A 19,318-nucleotide genomic window follows, 5' to 3' on the forward strand; every position below is an offset into this window, starting at 1 on the left:
CATAAAGTCATATGTCTTATCTTCACAAATTCATAATTCTTAGCTTCACAAAGTCATATTTTTATCTTCAAAAAGTCATGTCTTTTCTTAAAAGTCATATGTCTTATATTCATAAAGCCAAGCCGTATCATCACAAATTCATAAGTCTTAGCTTCACAAAGTCCTATTTTTATCTTCAAAAAGTCATGTCTTTTCTTAAAAGTCATATGTCTTATATTCATAAAGCCAAGCCGTATCATCACAAATTCATAAGTCTTAGCTTCACAAAGTCATATTCTTATTTTCACAAAGTCATGTCTTATGTTCATAAAGTCATGTCTTATTTGACTTGACTTGTAAGTTTCAGACATCCATTAGAATTGAAAATAATTAGATCCAAGCCCAAACCTCTTTCTGTACGGCAGGCAAAGGTTGAACTAAGAACTATTGTAATAACAGTCAAAGTGCATATCAGATGACAATGCAGATATGTTGTAGAGACAACATTCTGACCAGTCTTAGAACAGTCTACCCTAACCCTAGATAGGCTAAGATATCTAAGATAGGCTGTGAGACAAAGTTGAGATAGTTTGGTAGGTGAGATAGGCTGTGAGACAAAGTTGAGATAGTTTAGTAGGTAAGATAGGCTTTGAGACAAAGTTGAGATAGTTTGGTAGGTGAGATAGGCTTTGAGACAAAGTTGAGAGTTTGGTAGGTAAGATAGGCTTTGAGACAAAGTTGAGATAGTTTAGTAGGTAAGATAGGCTGTGAGACAAAGTTGAGAGTTTGGTAGGTGAGATAGGCTTTGAGATAAAGTTGAGATAGTTTGGTAGGTGAGATAGGCTTTGAGACAAAGTTGAGATAGTTTAGTAGGTAAGATAGGCTTTGAGTCAAAGTTGAGATAGTTTGGTAGGTGAGATAGGCTGTGAGACAAAGTTGAGATAGTTTGATAGGTGAGATAGGCTTTGAGACAAAGTTGAGATAGTTTAGTAGGTAAGATAGGCTTTGAGACAAAGTTGAGATAGTTTGGTAGGTGAGATAGGCTTTGAGTCAAAGTTGAGATAGTTTGGTAGGTGAGATAGGCTTTGAGACAAAGTTGAGATAGTTTGGTAGGTGAGATAGGCTTTGAGACAAAGTTGAGATAGTTTGGTAGGTAAGATAGGCTTTGAGACAAAGTTGAGATAGTTTGGTAGGTGAGATAGGCTTTGAGACAAAGTTGAGATAGTTTGGTAGGTAAGATAGGCTGTGAGACAAAGTTGAGATAGTTTGGTAGGTGAGATAGGCTGTGAGACAAAGTTGAGATAGTTTGGTAGGTGAGATAGGCTTTGAGACAAAGTTGAGATAGTTTGGTAGGTGAGATAGGCTTTGAGACAAAGTTGAGATAGTTTGGTAGGTGAGATAGGCTGTGAGACAAAGTTGAGATAGTTTGGTAGGTGAGATAGGCTTTGAGACAAAGTTGAGATAGTTTGGTAGGTAAGATAGGCTGTGAGACAAAGTTGAGATAGTTTGGTAGGTGAGATAGGCTGTGAGACAAAGTTGAGATAGTTTGGTAGGTGAGATAGGCTGTGAGACAAAGTTGAGATAGTTTGGTAGGTGAGATAGGCTGTGAGACAAAGTTGAGATAGTTTGGTAGGTGAGATAGGCTGTGAGACAAAGTTGAGAAACATATGTAAAACTTTTTTATTCCAGCAGCAAAAAGTTTTACAAGGCTTATATCATCTTACTCTGTCATCTGTATGATAAAAAGTTAGTACATGTTATTTCTCTCACACCCAATCTCGGATTAAGTTGAAATTTTGCACAATTATTTCTTTAACCTGATGACACATGAATCAATAAAAAAACAAATAACCAAATAGTTTATTAACTATTGTTAATGTATTATTTTGTTTATCTTGAAAACTGGAAAGTAATTGGGATGTGGATAAGTTGAATTATTCCCCTTAGTACTCAAGCCCCTGAGTGAACATTTTTTATGCTTTTAAAATATGATGATGTTAACATTCACCAAGATACTCCCCTTCTTCCCTTCCCCTTTCCCAATTGGTCCAGACAAGTGATAGAATCATAGAGCATTGAGAACGCTTAAAGTTAAACAAAAACAATTGGTAAAAATATTTCTTATCGCACTGATCTATTTTGTCTAATAGATACATTTAGACTTCATGTAAGCTTTGTTTTTTTTTTAATATTTTCTTTTTGTTTTTCTTGTTTTCTTTTTTGCGTTTTGTGTGTGTGTCTGTGCAGTTCTAGCATCCTGGTATTTAAGTCAAGAAATTGTTATCATTCTTTATTATGCTAACCTGTTTTGTAAGGGGTCTTTTTATGTGTGTGTGATTCAAAATACATTTCTTTATAACATTTATCGTACTCTGGGTTTGCTTTATTACCTCATACTCAGTTGTATCAAACACCCAATTATATTGAAGTGTGTTTTAGTCCTGGTAGAGTCCTCATGGCATAGTTCTTATAGTTTTATAGAGATCCTTATAAAGGAATACCTACAACCAGTTGTACAACAGTAGCAAATCTTTACATTGATTGTCATGGCTCATTGATTATTAGAAGCCCATTATATCGATTGATTGGTTTTGCATACATTATTACTCTACAATGAAATATATAACACATACATTTTAGCAATGTAAACTGGGAAGGAATGATGCATAACTAATTTTTTTTTATAATTGCCAAATCTACATAAGTGATTTTAGCTCAATTATAAGTCATGTACTTTTTCTTAACTGTCTTTAGAAACCAGCGCAATTTTAACATCAGACTTTTTTTTTTTTTTTTGGTTATACCATTACAATTGCCAACTTAAATCATTTTTTACATTGATTGAAAATTACAATTGTCTTATTAAAAATAATTATTAAAATTATTAAAAAAAAAAAAAAAAAAGCAACAATGGTTAAATAGTAAAAACGTTTATTTTCCTTTAGTTTAGTACATTTTCTATACAAAAAACAAAATTAATTTATTATGTCAGATTGATTAACTAATTGGTTAATTTTTTAAAATTGATTCATGTGTTGTCATCAAACATTAGCTCTTATGCTAAATATGATGATGAAGTGGTCCAAACTTTCAAGAAAGATTCAGAGTGAGTTAATATTAGCATTGTAGTGAAAAGGACAACTCTGTTCACAAAATAGTTATTTGAAATAAACCCAGAAAGAGAAGCTGAATGTGCAACCCATTACTCCTTCAGGCTGTAACAAGTAATGAAATAGAAGATAGTTCCAGTCAGGAGATAAATGTAATACATTGGTTTCCAATGTCATATTTATTTCATGCTTTTAATTGAAGAGTGTATATGTTTATGCACAGTGAATGAAAACATTGAAAGAAGTAGAAGCTAAAACAAGGACTCTTTGTATGTTTTAGTATCCTTTGCTTATCAGCTTGAATGTCTCTCTGACCTCAAGGCTTGGCGCTCTCATGCTTTTAATGAAGAGTGTTTATGCACTGTGAATGAAAACATTGAAAGAAGTAGAAGCTGAAACAAGGACTCTTTGTATGTTTCAGTATCCTTTGCTTATCAGCTTGAATGTCTCTTTGACCTCAAAGCTTGGCACTCTCATCTACACATTTTCACTCAGTCACTTCAAGTTAACTCATACTCATGAAGAACTATTTAACTCATTGTCTCTTGAAGAACTATTTAACTCAAAGTCTCTTCAAGAGCTATTTAACTCATAGTCTCTCAAAGAACTATTTAATTCAGTCTCTTGAAGATTTATCTAACTCAGTCTCTTCAAGAACTATTTAACAGCTCATAGTCTCTTCAAGAACTATTTAACAGCTCATAGTCTCTTCAAGAACTATTTAACAGCTCATAGTCTCTTCAAGAACTATTTAACAGCTCATAGTCTCTTCAAGAACAATTTAACTCATAATAGTCTCTTCGAGAACAATTTAACTCATAATAGTCTCAAGAACTATTTAACTCATACACTCTTCAAGAACTATTTAACTCATAATAGTCTCTTCAAGAACTATTTAACAGCTCATTGTCTCTTCAAGAACTATTTAACAGCTCATTGTCTCTTCAAGAACTATTTAACAGCTCATTGTCTCTTCAAGAACTATTTAACAGCTCATTGTCTCTTCAAGAACTATTTAACTTACAGTCTCTTCAAGAACTATTTAACAGTTCATAGTCTATTCAAGAACTATTTAACAGCTCATAGTTTCTTCAAGAACTATTTAACAGCTCATAGTCTCTTCAAGAACTATTTAACAGCTCATTGTCTTTTCAAGAACTATTTAACTTACAGTCTCTTCAAGAACTATTTAACTTACAGTCTCTTCAAGAACTATTTAACAGCTCATTGTCTCTTCAAGAACTATTTAACTTACAGTCTCTTCAAGAACTATTTAACAGTTCATAGTCTATTCAAGAACTATTTAACAGCTCATAGTTTCTTCAAGAACTATTTAACAGCTCATTGTCTTTTCAAGAACTATTTAACTTACAGTCTCTTCAAGAACTATTTAACTTACAGTCTCTTCAAGAACTATTTAACAGCTCATTGTCTCTTCAAGAACTATTTAACTTACAGTCTCTTCAAGAACTATTTAACTCACAGTCTCTTCAAGAACTATTTAACTCACAGTCTCTTCAAGAACTATTTAACTTACAGTCTCTTCAAGAACTATTTAACAGATCATAGTCTCTTCAAGAACTATTTAACTCATAGTCTCTTTAAGAACTATTTAACTCACAGTCTCTTCAAGAACTATTTAACTCATAGTCTCTTCAAGAACTATTTAACTCATAGTCTCTTCAAGAACTATTTAACTCACAGTCTCTTCAAGAACTATTTAACTCATAGTCTCTTCAAGAACTATTTAACTTACAGTCTCTTCAAGAACTATTTAACTCACAGTCTCTTCAAGAACTATTTAACTTACAGTCTCTTCAAGAACTATTTAACTTACAGTCTCTTCAAGAACTATTTAACTCACAGTCTCTTCAAGAACTATTTAACTTACAGTCTCTTCAAGAACTATTTAACTTACAGTCTCTTCAAGAACTATTTAACAGCTCACAGTCTCTTCAAGAACTATTTAACTCATAGTCTCTTCAAGAACTATTTAACTCACAGTCTCTTCAAGAACTATTTAACTCATAGTCTCTTCAAGAACTATTTAACTCACAGTCTCTTCAAGAACTATTTAACTCATAGTCTCTTCAAGAACTATTTAACTCACAGTCTCTTCAAGAACTATTTAGCTCATAGTCTCTTCAAGAACTATTTAGCTCATTGTCTCTTCAAGAACTATTTAACTTACAGTCTCTTCAAGAACTATTTAACTTACAGTCTCTTCAAGAACTATTTAACTCACAGTCTCTTCAAGAACTATTTAGCTCATAGTCTCTTCAAGAACTATTTAGCTCATTGTCTCTTCAAGAAAATGCCTTTCCACAACCTATAAAAACCTTAAAGACAATCAGCACCCATTACTCCCCCGAGGGCTTGAATCTCTACTGAGGCTAGAAAGAGAGATTTAAACATTTTATTGCAGTGTCAGTCAGGGTGTTTCAAGGTCAATCATCGTCAGCAAGAAAAGCATAGGAGCCCTCTTCCTCAATCCCTGGTTGTGTTTGTGAGTTTGTTGTTTTTTTGTTTTTTGCATCATTACAATCTTTTTACCCTTGTATAATGTTTATGTGTTTGCATCTATATCCTTTTGTGTTATAGTACTAATGCTGTAGTCAAACTGAATTTTCATTTGTTTGGATCAATAAAATAATCTTATCTTACAATTACGGCTGTAGTTAACAGGTTAAATGCTACCACTATAAGCATTTTTACTTTCACTCTAAGTTCATACTATCCAATCACAAACACCACCTTATGTTTGTTATTTGTTACTACATTGCTTGACATTAAATTTTTTTTCTCCTTAAGTTTGTCACTTGTTTTTTAACACCTGTATTTTTTTTCTTTGCTGTTATCGGGAATTCCTTTACCTTTGAATACTGGGGAAAACACCATTCATCTCCCCCTCCCTCCTGTCCATTGGAGCCTAGAATTTTTCAGTGAATGGGTCTAATGCCTGTGCCATTATTCAATCCAGTTCAATTGAATGTTGACTGAATATAGTTATAGTTTTCCTTTAGGTTCCAATTTTTTTTTTTTTTTTTTTTTTTCCTGTGCTAATGGTCAGTAGTGATATTGTATGCTTGAATGTAGAAAACATCACAAAAAGGGCATCAAGAATTACACTCAACATTACCATATTTAAAGGAACTTTTTGAATAAAAGTGTCTAAGAAAAATGGGAAAAATCTTGGAAGATAACAGCCTCCCGTTCCATCAGAACCACGTCAGGTCGTCGCCAAGTGGGCTACTGCTGTCAATCTAAACAAGAACAGAGCAGTACAAAAACTTGTTCGTACCTCACTCGGTCAGACTATATCAATGCCACTCGTTGATCAAGAAACATGAAAAGAACCAAGATGCCTGTTTGTAGTCGCTGAATGAACTCTCTATGTTGTTTCTGTTCTATGTATGTGTATGTTTCTGTTGTGTTGTGTTTATATGAGAAAAGAGTCCTTGTAATCACAAATTTCCATAAGGATCAATAAAGCAGTCTTAGTCTTAGTTTTAAATGCTGACAGATTAACAGATTCATTTAAAGTGATTTTTTTTTGTTGTATGCATAAAATAAAATAATTTCTTGTATTGGTTCAAATAATTAGCAAAGGAGTTATATTGCACATGTTTCTCTTATATACAATATACACATACCAATTCAAGCAATGCAATAGTATACTCATCAAATGCATGGTGTCTACAAAAAAAAATAAAAAAAAGACAATTATAATGTAAGCTTGATTGTAATTCTGGAAGATGAGAAACATGATTGTACAAATCTAGATCTCAATGATCATATTGGGATTATAGTAAATATAATATAGCATATATATAATATAGCATGAGGAGGAGGAAATGTGATCAATACATTTCCTGTAAGAAAATAAAACACTATCATTTCAAATGTGCTGCAGTTGTATCGTTTAAGGTCAATCACACAAGCAGGTTTCTATCACTTGTTTTGTGCTGCAATTGTGTAATTTTAGGTCAATCGATAACACAAGCAGGTCTCTGTTCTTTCATATATGCAATTGTATGGTTTAAAGTCAATCACTGACACAAGCAGGTCTCTGTTCTTTCATATATTGCAATTGTATGGTTTAAAGTCAATCACTGACACAAGCAGGTCTCTGTTCTTTCATATATTGCAATTGTATGGTTTAAAGTCAATCACTGACACAAGCAGGTCTCTGTTCTTTCATATATTGCAATTGTATGGTTTAAAGTCAATCACTGACACAAGCAGGTCTTTTTTTTTTTGTATTGCAATTGTATGGTTTAAAGTCAATCACTGACACAAGCAGGTCTTTTTTTTTTTTGTATTGCAATTGTATGGTTTAAAGTCAATCACTCACACAAGCAGGTCTTTGTTCTTTCATATATTGCAATTGTATGGTTTAAAGTCAATCACTGACACAAGCAGGTCTTTTTTTTTTGTATTGCAATTGTATGGTTTAAAGTCTATCACTCACACAAGCAGGTCTTTTTTTTTTGTATTGCAATTGTATGGTTTAAAGTCAATCACTCACACAAGCAGGTCTTTGTTCTTTCATATATTGCAATTGTATGGTTTAAAGTCAATCACTCACACAAGCAGGTCTTTGCCTTATGATTGTTTTTTTTCTCTAAATAAATCAGCCACATTTTTTTTTATTTCACAATCATAATTTTTGTTTTTCTATTCCCCCCCCCCCCCCAACAGGGCACCTCTGAGGAAAACTTATGAACACAAGAAAAAAAAAGCTAGCATTTGTTTTATCTACTTCTTTAAAACTAGTAAGTTCATTGAATTCAGTTATGTTATGTGAACAATAAAACAATAACATTTTCCTTGTAGGCCTCAGTCTTTTAGACTAAATGTGTTCTGCTTATGTTAATATGAGTGTTAAGTACCAACTAAATGGCAGTCTCCCATACACTGTCAAGCATTAAAACTAGCTGAACTTGGTAAAATGTTTTGGGTGCACCAGGAATTAAATTTAAGAACTACAATCTCACTTGAGACCTAAGGTCTTAAAATAAAACATCTTGTTGGTCCAGTTTATTTTGTTCAATTTCATGCCATAAAGCAAATCATTTCCCCCATATATTATTCTAAGGAGGTTCATAGTGGCTGAGCAGTAAAGTGTTTGGTTTCCATACAGAGAGGACTCCAGTTCAAACCCCTCTCTGAACACTTAGGTTTTTGAAATTTGGGGTTTTTATAACATGCTTCAGCTCACCTAACTAATAGGTACCCGGCATTTATTGGGGAAATAAATGTGGTTAATATTTACGATCACTGCATGACACCCTCATCTACCATCAGCCATAGAAGGAAATAAGCTTCATATCATCTATAGATAGCGGGGTCTGGAAGGGGTACTTTTTTTATTATTATTATTCTAAGAAAACTTCGAGACATTTAAATTTAGTTTTGATGATTTCTTCAATTTCAGTAAGATCAGATAAGTGGTTTGTTATTTGCTTGATATTAATTTATGGGACATTTTTACGGATTAAAACTCCTTTAATGAGTGCTGCCTGGTCATGTGGTATACCCTCTGGACTTCCATCATGATGGTCCCATGTTTAAATCTTGCCTGACGCTAACGCCTGATGTCCTGCTGGATGTTTTTAGGCTAGGATGTAATAAGCTTCAGTTCTGAAGGAAAATGCAAAACATGTAAAACAAACAAACATGCTGGAGACATGAAGCCTTTGATGACCTTTAATTAGTTACAGAAATAGGAACTTTATTTCTATTGCACCATGGACATTAATAGACTATCACTCCTACTGTTGAAATCGAAATTGAAAGTAAATCAACTTACGATGATTTAATCAACTTACGATGATTTTTTTTGTTCCACAGTTCACCAACATTTAGTTTTTTATGGTAGAGACGGTGTGGACAAAGCAGAGTTTACAAAGAAATTAATAGCTGATAGAAATGTAAGCTTTCATTCATATATATATATATTCCTTCAGTGAAATATTTCGGGGGAAAGCATTTGCCCTTGAGAATTACTTGAGCTATACTGGCTTTTCTCTGTTGAATATGTTGGGCAGAAAATTTTTCCCAAAAGAAAACAACATATTCACTAGACCAGTGGTTCTCAAACGTTTCTGACCTGGGGACCCCTTTATATAGTCAAAACTTACCCACAGACCCCGAAGTGAAAAGCTGCATAAATGCATGCTTTACAAATTACAAATGCAAAAGAAAACATTTTGTTTAAGGAGTCTTTGTTGAAATTATAACTTTAAAATAATAAGTCTTGGACGAGGTTGGTGAGATTGTATTAGTGAATGTATGTCCAGCTAAATGTTTTTGAGTAGCAATTGAAAATCTCAAGCAACACAAATTTCTAGTAGGTTTATTTTAGTTGGGATGAGACTCATTATTGCAAAAAATGTACTTCTCTACAATGACCCATTATGCAGGATATAAAATTGGGATCAGGTTTTGTAACCACAATTTCTAGTATCATTGTTCAAACATGGGCTTAAGTTTCTCATTTTTTTGTGCAAAAAAAAAGTTCAATACCCAGTCAGGAATATCCAGTCAGGCATATTAAACAGTAGTGAGTCTTGAGATAATTGTTATTTAAATTATCTGATCAGATAAACTTTTATCGAAGAAGTTATTTTAATTATATACAATTTTCATCTTTCTGCTGACCCCTTAAGATCATCTTGAGGATCCCTGTGGGTTCGGGGACCAAAGTTTGAGACTGTACTAGACCATTCGTACATAAAGGGTATCTCTTAAGAAAATTCTCTTTAGGGAACAAGCTGCCCCAAATATGACCAAATCTCTGGTGCAGTAAAGTTGCATTTACTGGGAACTGTTTGAGAAGAAAAACAATGAAAACCTTTTCTCACATATTAAACTGGCATTGAACTTTTTTTTTATCAAATGTTTCATGTAGGTCAGTGTTTCCCAAAGCGGGGTATGGGAAGACTTTGGAGGGGATATGCGTTGCACCTCATTAACTATGCTGATTTTTTTAAATACCCATTTATTATGTTCTGTTAATAAATTTAAGTGTGGCCGGGGGGGGGGGGGGGGGGGGGAGGAGGATGAGGGGAACTCAGCATTACAAAAATTATAAAAGGGGTACACATAGGTCAAAAATGTTTGAGAAACACTGATGTAGGTCTTAGTGTAGATGAAAACATGTCAGAATAAAATAGTCTTCTTCTGCAGTGCACAAATTAATGGCAAGCAAGAAGTAAGGTTACATAGGCTAGTGCTTACAGATAGATTAAAAAAAAAAAACAATGTACTTGTCCCTTGTCTTTACCTATTCAAACCTGATATATATATACTTTTTTTTTCTACTTGCCTCTGTATGTCAAGGCAACATTGTTTTATTGGTTTGACAGGGTTTCCCTATTGATCCGTCCTATTTTTAATGGATCTGACCTAAAAAAAAAATTCCATTTTATAACATTACAGAGTCATAAAAAAGAAGTCTCCATTGACAAAGAGATAACATTTAAACAAGGTAACACTGCATTAAAGGAGGGAAACAGTAAGAGAGCTTTGGAATTATTTACTGCACTTGTAGAGACTGAGTGAGTATATAGCAAAAAAAAAACACAAAAAAACATGCATTTTAAGCATAACAAATTATGTATTTGTTACTTAAAAGCTCATTTGAGCACTTAAATCATGACTAAAACACTAATATGCAAACAGATTAGTTGTTAATTGCATATTTATTTCACTCTCTTCATATTAAACAAAACCTTTTTTTTGTGGACCCTTTAGAGATTTGGTCTGTTATGGCTGAATAGTTAACCACTTGGCTTCTGTACTGAGAGGGTTCAAGTTTGAAGACTGGGTTCTGATTCTTGGACTTTTAGCATGCCCCTTAGTCCATCCAACTCTAAATGATACCAGACATTTGTTGGTTGTTGAGCTGGCCACATGACACCCTTGTTAACCATCAGCCATAGAAACACCAGAGCTTAAAATCGTCTGCCCCCTTAGGTCACGAGGTGTGATAGGGGAACTCTTTTACATTTTAGATTTGCTATTGTGTTTGTCTTGAAATCACTTTTATATCTTGGAAATGAAATGGGATACTAAAAATCTGATTTAACCTTTATCTTCATCAGACTCCTTAATATAGAATCAACAGCTGTTTGTGCTTTATAAAACAAAAGCTTTGTATGTAAAACAAAAAAACATATGGAAATATATGCATAACTATTAACCATTTTTAAATGTACCAACTGTGGAAATTTACACACACTAGTAGTGCAGTAATACTCACACACACTAGTAGTGCCGTAATACTCACACACGAGTAGTGCAGTAGTACTCACACACACACACACTAGTAGTGCAGTAATACTTACACACACACTAGTAGTGCAGTAATACTCACACACACTAGTAGTGCAGTAATACTCACACACACACACACACACACACTAGTAGTGCAGTAATACTCACACACACTAGTAGTGCAGTAATACACACACACATACTAGTAGTGCAGTAATACTCACACACACACACACACTAATAGTGCAGTAATACTTACACACACTAGTAGTGCAGTAATACACACACACATACTAGTAGTGCAGTAATACTCACACACACACACACTAGTAGTGCAGTAATACTCTTTTTTTATGAAAATAAAATGTTTCTTTCTTTATAATCATTTAATTTGGTAGCTATAAAACGGATTAATTGCTTTGGATCTCCCCTCTCTTTTTTCTCTCATAATTCATGCTGTAACCTATATGACATGTACTCTGCTAAAGTGTTTTTATACTGTTGACTCATGACACTTGAAATTCTCCCAACAGTCCATTAAACAGTCAACATTATAGCAACAGAGCACAGGCTAATCTGCAGCTCAAGAATTATTGGTAAGAAGTTTTTTTTTTTTTTTGTTTTTTTTTTTTGTTTGTACAGTGGTTATAACATTTTTTTAATTTTGGCATTTTATCCCTCTTGAGATCCTAACCTGTTCTAAAACTGAAAAAAGTCTTATTTATGCTTAAACTCCCTGAAATAGAATAGACATACTATAATACAAATTAAATTTATATAGCACATCTTTCATGCTTGTAGCATGCTCAGTGCACTATAAACTCCAATTTATCTTATGTGGCAGGGGGTGTCTGGGAGGTTTCCATGAGCCTGTAGGTACTTAGCAAAAACAGCTCTGCTCGAATCTAGATTTGAACTTGAGCCCCCTTGTTAGGTGGCCAAGCCAAGCCATAGTCAAGCAGTTGTGACACAACTAATCCACATTAAAAACCTGATACTTTGCAAAATAGAATTGGACTCCCATAGTTACCAGAGAAAATATAAAACATACAATACAATTTATCCAACCTATGTTGACTTTTATTGATTGGATTGGGGGCAAAGTTGACACTGACACTATGAAGGAGTGACTGTGGTGGCTGTTGGTCTGGAGGTCAACAAAACATGTTGTTGGCAATAGAATGTGACATGAGTTTGTAATGGAAGCACTGAAGCACAGGCAATAATTGATTGAACATGAAAATCTTACCCTTTGGGCTGGTGTTTGGCAGCTGTTCCTTTGAAGGAAACTAAAAGTATTACAAAGATGTGAACAGTGACCATTTGTATCAGACATCAAGCTAACTCAAGACAGTACTACTCTAGGCTTAAGCCTCTATCTATGCTGAGTCTGGTGTCCTTAGAACCATTCGTTTGTAAGGAATAACATGTAAAAATATGTTCCTCTTTTTATGCTTCCAATTTTCCTTGTATGATTATGTCCTCTTTCTATGCTTCCAATTTTCCTTGTATGATTATGTCCTCTTTCTATGCTTCCAATTTTCCTTGTATGATTATGTCCTCTTTCTATGCTTCCAATTTTCCTTGTATGATTATATTCCTCTTTCTATGCTTCCAATTTTCCCTTGTATGATTATGTCCTCTGTCTATGCTTCCAAATTTCTTTGTATGATTATGTTCCTCTTTCTATGCTTCCAATTTTCCTTGTATGATTATGTTCCTCTTTCTATGCTTCCAATTCTCATTGTATGATTATGTCCTCTTTCTATGCTTCCAATTTTCCTTGTATGATTATATTCCTCTTTCTATGCTTCCAATTTTCCCTTGTATGATTATGTCCTCTGTCTATGCTTCCAAATTTCTTTGTATGATTATGTTCCTCTTTCTATGCTTCCAATTTTCCTTGTATGATTATGTCCTCTGTCTATGCTTCCAATTTTCCTTGTATGATTATGTCCTTCTTTCTATGCTTCCAATTTTCCTTGTATGATTATGTCATCTGTCTATGCTTCCAATTTTCCTTGTATGATTATGTCCTCTTTCTATGCTTCCAATTTTCCTTGTATGATTATGTTCCTCTTTCTATGCTTCCAATTTTCCCTTGTATGATTATGTCCTCTTTCTATGCTTCCAATTTTCCTTGTATGATTATGTTCCTCTTTCTATGCTTCCAATTTTCCTTGTATGATTATGTCCTCTTTCTATGCTTCCAATTTTCCTTGTATGATTATGTTCCTCTTTCTATGCTTCCAATTTTCCCTTGTATGATTATGTCCTCTTTCTATGCTTCCAATTTTCCTTGTATGGTTATGTCCTTTTCTATGGTTCCAATGTTTCCTGTATGTTTATATTCTCTTTCAGGGAAGCTTATTGTGATAATAAAAGAGCTTTGTTATTAGACCGCTCATCATATAAAGTAAGTGCTTCTCTTAATAAAACATTTGTAAACAATTACAATTAGACACATTTAAAAAAATATGCTATTTTATTAAATCGATTTTATTTCATAGTCTCTCTTTAAATATGATTATATATATGTATGTGTGTGTGCTCATTGTTTATAGTTTAAAAAAAAATATTTTGTTTGTATCTAGAATTATTATCAAGCTGCCAAACTTTACATAGAATTTGGTCAGTTTGATAAAGCTGAGGAAATGAATAAACTAGCTCTGAGATTTGTGAAAGATCATCGTCGGGAACACATCTTGAAACAGGCTCAGGAAATAGATGAAGGTAGGATAAGGTTGTGAATGTATGTGCAGCAGTAAAGCACTCAGGTTGAAAATTTGAAACAAAAATTGTTGAATTTAAAACAAACTTGAGCCTGTAAAGTTTTGGTATATAAACAATCACTTAGTCTGAAAATATTGCTAGGACTAACTCAAGAGTTAACTCAATAACTTAATCTGAGAATGGATGTGAGAACAATTATCTAAGAAGACAAAACCCTACATCTTTTGCTGTATCTGTGAATACTGAAGAATTGATTACCATTGTTGGTATCAAACACAATAATTAATTATCAGTACTTAAATGACTAATCAGTTAATTTTAGATTGATTTATGTCTTCTTTGTGCCAATGAATAATTGTGCAAAGTTTAAAATTGATCCAAGAATAGGTGTTGGAGAAATAACATGTACAAACTTCTACCAGGTTGATATAACCTTTATAAAAATAATCTTATTTACTGTTTTAAAAAAAAAATTTATGGAGAAATTAGTTAAAAAGTTTATACAATTTTACAAAAGCTTCAGTTTACTCAATGATAAGTACCCAGAGCTATTAGTTATAATTCCTTTTTGAAATTAGCCTAAAAATATTAAATTTGAACAACTAAACCTTGTTAAATTCTTACATTTGTAAATGTACTGATATACATTCATAGTTGTCATCCAAAGTTTTGATGATTTGTGTCGATTTTGTTTTCTGAATTCATGCATCACAAGGTAAAATACTTTAAATGTTGGTAAAGGCAAACTCTTAATATTTTTTTTGATGCTCTAACAGTGTCTTTGTAAAGCAGCTTCTATAGTCTTGAACTCAATGGTTTCTTCATCTCTTATAAACATTGGTTTTGCTCATTTATATATCTTAACATTTTTTTCTCAACAGCTAAGAAGAAGATGAGTAATGCCAGGTAGGGTTGTTTTTTTGAGTAAATTAAAAGAGTTGCTTATTATAATAGATTATAGAACACTATCAGCATAAATATTGATCTAATTAATATCAAGTCCAACATTTCAAGAGACCAAGTAAACTTGAGGATATGCTAAAATTAGTCTTTTAGTGACAGATGAAAGCCACACATTCTCTGTCCTGTTACTAAGTTCAGCTTTTAACATTTGTTTCAATGGTTGAAAGGTCTCATTTGATGAGTCGAGATCACATATTTTGGTCACTGTGTTACCTCTTGACAATCTGTGCATTAAAATACATTAATTAATGCCAAGATGTACCGAACCATGGCACTTGGAATAAAATATAGTCATGATGTTGGTTTCATGCTTTTGGTGACCATTTGGAGGGGGTATCTTGGAGAAGGTTTTCCATGATACTCTGCTCAAGTCGGGTGTTGAGCTGGAGCACCCTTTATAGTTAGCCAAGCAGTTTAAGCATCTTAGTCAAGCATCCAATCTTTTTTTGTATGTCATTTTGTAAAATACTTTAAATATGTGGAGCATTTTTATTTATTAGGGGATGGGGGCAGTCAAAAAGTAAAAAAGTAAAGTTCCCCCTTACAGACCTTGTGGTCTACAGGGCAGATGATGTAAAGGTCATCTGTTTCTGTGGCCTATGGTTAACGAGGGTGTCATGTGGCCAGCACAACGACCAACCGCCTTTACTTTTCCCCAACTAATGTTAGGTATCCATTAGAGCTGGGTGGACTCAGAGGCGCCCGAAGATCCCGAAATTAAAAATCCCAGTCTTCACCAGGATTTGAACCTTGGTCTCCGGTTCGGAAGCCAAGCGATTTACCGCTCAGCCACTACACCTCCTATGGGGGGGGGGGGGGCAGTCAGCCCATGAAAATTTAGGGTTAGGATTTGGAACCCTATATTTGAGGATCTATTGTAAATCTGAAATAACGAACTGTTATTTTTGTAGGTAACTTTTGTGTAGTTTCATTTTTGTTAATTATCTACAGACTAGGTGATATGCTTAGTTCAAAGAAGGAGAAAGGAAAAGAAAATGAGGTATGAGTATATTGTTGAAGTAATTGATATCAATGACTGATTAGATTACATCAAACTGATATCAGTGACTGATTAGATTACATCAAACTGATATCAGTGACTGATAATATTACATCAAACTGATATCAGTGACTGATAATATTACATCAAACTGATATCAGTGACTGATAATATTACATCAAACTGAAATCAGTGACTTATTAGATTACATCAAACTGATATCAGTGACTGATTAGATTACATCAAACTGATATCAGTGACTGATAATATTACATCAAACTGATATCAGTGACTGATAATATTACATGAAACTGAGATCAGTGACTGATTATATTACATCAAACTGATATCAGTGACTGATAATATTACATCAAACTGATGTCAGTGACTGATAATATTACATGAAACTGATATCAGTGACTGATTAGATTACATCAAACTGATATCAGTGACTGATAATATTACATCAAACTGAAATCAGTGACTGATAATATTACATCAAACTGATGTCAGTGACTGATAATATTACATGAAACTGAGATCAGTGACTGATTAGATTACATCAAACTGATATCAGTGACTGATAATATTACATCAAACTGAAATCAGTGACTGATTAGATTACATCAAACTGATATCAGTGACTGATAATATTACATCAAACTGAAATCAGTGACTGATTATATTACATCAAACTGATATCAGTGACTGATAATATTACATCAAACTGAAATCAGTGACTGATTATATTACATCAAACTGAAATCAGTGACTGATTATATTACATCAAACTGATATCAGTGACTGATAATATTACATCAAACTGAAATCAGTGACTGATTATATTACATCAAACTGATATCAGTGACTGATAATATTACATCAAACTGAAATCAGTGACTGATTATATTACATCAAACTGATATCAGTGACTGATAATATTACATCAAACTGAAATCAGTGACTGATAATATTACATCAAACTGAAATCAGTGACTGATTATATTACATCAAACTGATATCAGTGACTGCTTATATTACATAAACTGACATCAGTGACTGATTATATTACATCAAACTGAAATCAGTGACTGATAATATTACATCAAACTGAAATCAGTGACTGATTATATTACATCAAACTGATATCAGTGACTGCTTATATTACATAAACTGACATCAGTGACTGATTATATTACATCAAACTGATATCAGTGACTGCTTATATTACATAAACTGACATCAGTGACTGATTATATTACATAAAATTTACATTAGTGACTGATTATATTACATGAAACTGGGATTATTGACTGATAATATTACATCAAACTAACATCAGTGACTGATATTATTAAATCACACTAACATCAGTGACTGATTATATTACATCAAACTTAAATAAATAGCTTATGAAAAAAAAAATTTGAAATGGAAGAAAAATAATAGTCCATTTTTGGTAACACAAAAAGGGAACTCTTTCTTTTAAAATAATTTAACCAGTTAACATCGTAGTATAGCTATATACATTAATCATTTTATTATTTATATTAAGACAACCATGTTTTGAACCCCATTAGCATACTTATATATTGTTTTGCTTCTTTTTTTTTTTTTAATCATCTATACAGCCACCAGAAGTAGTTCCAGCTGATGAGTTTCATAATGTCTTACAACATATTATAGAGGCGTATAATTCCTCCAGATACAATAAATCATTAAACCTTTGTAATACAGCATTATCATTAATATCTTTGAATGGATTAGAGGTAATTTTTGAACGCTTATTGCATTTAAGGTTAATTTAGATCACTTTTCTTTCATATTAAAACTAATTTTATAATACTTCTCTATCACATTTCTTCATAATCGTAATATAAAAATAATCATAATTTCTTGGCCTATGTTGCATACTTCTTCCTTGGACGTTCTTCAGTGTCACAATTTATAACTTTAATGTTATAATGAATTAAAACAAAGCGTTTATATGCAATATGAATGGGTGATATGAATCAGCTACAGAGGAGGGTTGAAGTTAGCATTTATTTGAAGAATTAAAACTGTATATCAAGGTAAAATATGGACGCGCCCATATTCATGAAAGAACTATTGACACATAAAGATAAAGTGAAGAAATGGCCGTCTGGAGATAAGTTATCAGTGACATGATCATAATTATTCAAATCTTTCTTCTATCTCTCAAAAGATTTTCACTACTTCCACCACACCTTGGCCTTTGATTGTTACTTAATCAATATGTGCAGAATATTGACAGCCCTACATCAAATAGATACAAACCCCCGCATCACAGTATATCCATTTATTTACATATACTATTAGACTTCTCAATAAGAATGAAGAGAAACATAATCACTATAATAACTGTCAAAAATAGCAACAGACATTCTAAATAAAAGTATTTATATAATAGATCAAATGGGTCCTTAAAGTAAATGCACTATCAGTACAATTACACACTGACTAAAAAAAATATTTGGGGATGAATTGACCGGGGATGAAGTGACCAAAAATGAAATGATCAGTCATCAGCAAAGAAATGAATGATAACCCATAAAGATAAAAACAAATTGGATAGTTTTATCTTGAAACAACAAAAAAAAAACACATGATTTAGTGTACTTACTGGTGATATTTAATATATATATAGATAGATGACTGACCATCTCAGCATGTGTGGGGCTGAGATTAAGTGATTTGTGGTGTGTCCAACCTAATTTGAAATTAACGACGAGGCAGATTGGAATAGATGTCTTGGTCTTTAATATTGAAGAAACAAATAAAACATTAGGCTGTCTAGCTTGTGATAAAACATTAGGCTGTCTAGCTTGTGACAGAACATTAGGTTGTCTAGCTTGTGATAGAACATTAGGCTGTCTAACTTGTGATAGAACATTAGGCTGTCTAGCTTGTGATAGAACATTAGGCTGTCTAGCTTGTGACAGAACATAAGGTTGTATAGCTTGTGGCAGAGCTTCGAATTCATTCTTATTACTTGCATCTACTTGCAGTAAATTATAGTTTAATTATTTGCATCTAATTGGTTAAGCTTAATAAACTAAGACAAAGAAAAAAAATTCATTCATTTAAAAGAAATGGAACATTTTGAACATTTTTTACTGTGATTTTTGTTTTATTCCTACAGATAACCAGGGCTAATAAAGATGATCTACTTATGTTAAATTATGTTCATGCTATGTCTTCTATATACACATCTCTTGTAAGTATTGTTTGA

At 32.9% G+C, this 19,318-nt stretch overlaps 1 protein-coding gene across 1 annotated transcript in view; it reads left to right on the top strand.

Annotated features, from left to right (window-relative positions):
- Positions 1-19,318, top strand: part of LOC106063911 (uncharacterized) — a 69,880-nt gene that overhangs the window by 18,925 nt on the left and 31,637 nt on the right. Inside the window, exons 6-15 of the mRNA XM_056009817.1 lie at positions 7,791-7,864; positions 8,943-9,022; positions 10,533-10,651; positions 11,903-11,965; positions 13,731-13,785; positions 13,964-14,102; positions 14,984-15,008; positions 16,017-16,065; positions 17,697-17,834; positions 19,229-19,303. Of these exons, the coding sequence (XP_055865792.1) occupies positions 7,791-7,864; positions 8,943-9,022; positions 10,533-10,651; positions 11,903-11,965; positions 13,731-13,785; positions 13,964-14,102; positions 14,984-15,008; positions 16,017-16,065; positions 17,697-17,834; positions 19,229-19,303 (817 nt within the window). The remainder of the gene's footprint in view (positions 1-7,790; positions 7,865-8,942; positions 9,023-10,532; positions 10,652-11,902; positions 11,966-13,730; positions 13,786-13,963; positions 14,103-14,983; positions 15,009-16,016; positions 16,066-17,696; positions 17,835-19,228; positions 19,304-19,318) is intronic.

This window comes from Biomphalaria glabrata, chromosome 14 (genome assembly GCF_947242115.1).
Source record: "Biomphalaria glabrata chromosome 14, xgBioGlab47.1, whole genome shotgun sequence".
In the NCBI taxonomy this organism is placed as follows: Eukaryota; Metazoa; Mollusca; class Gastropoda; family Planorbidae; genus Biomphalaria; species Biomphalaria glabrata.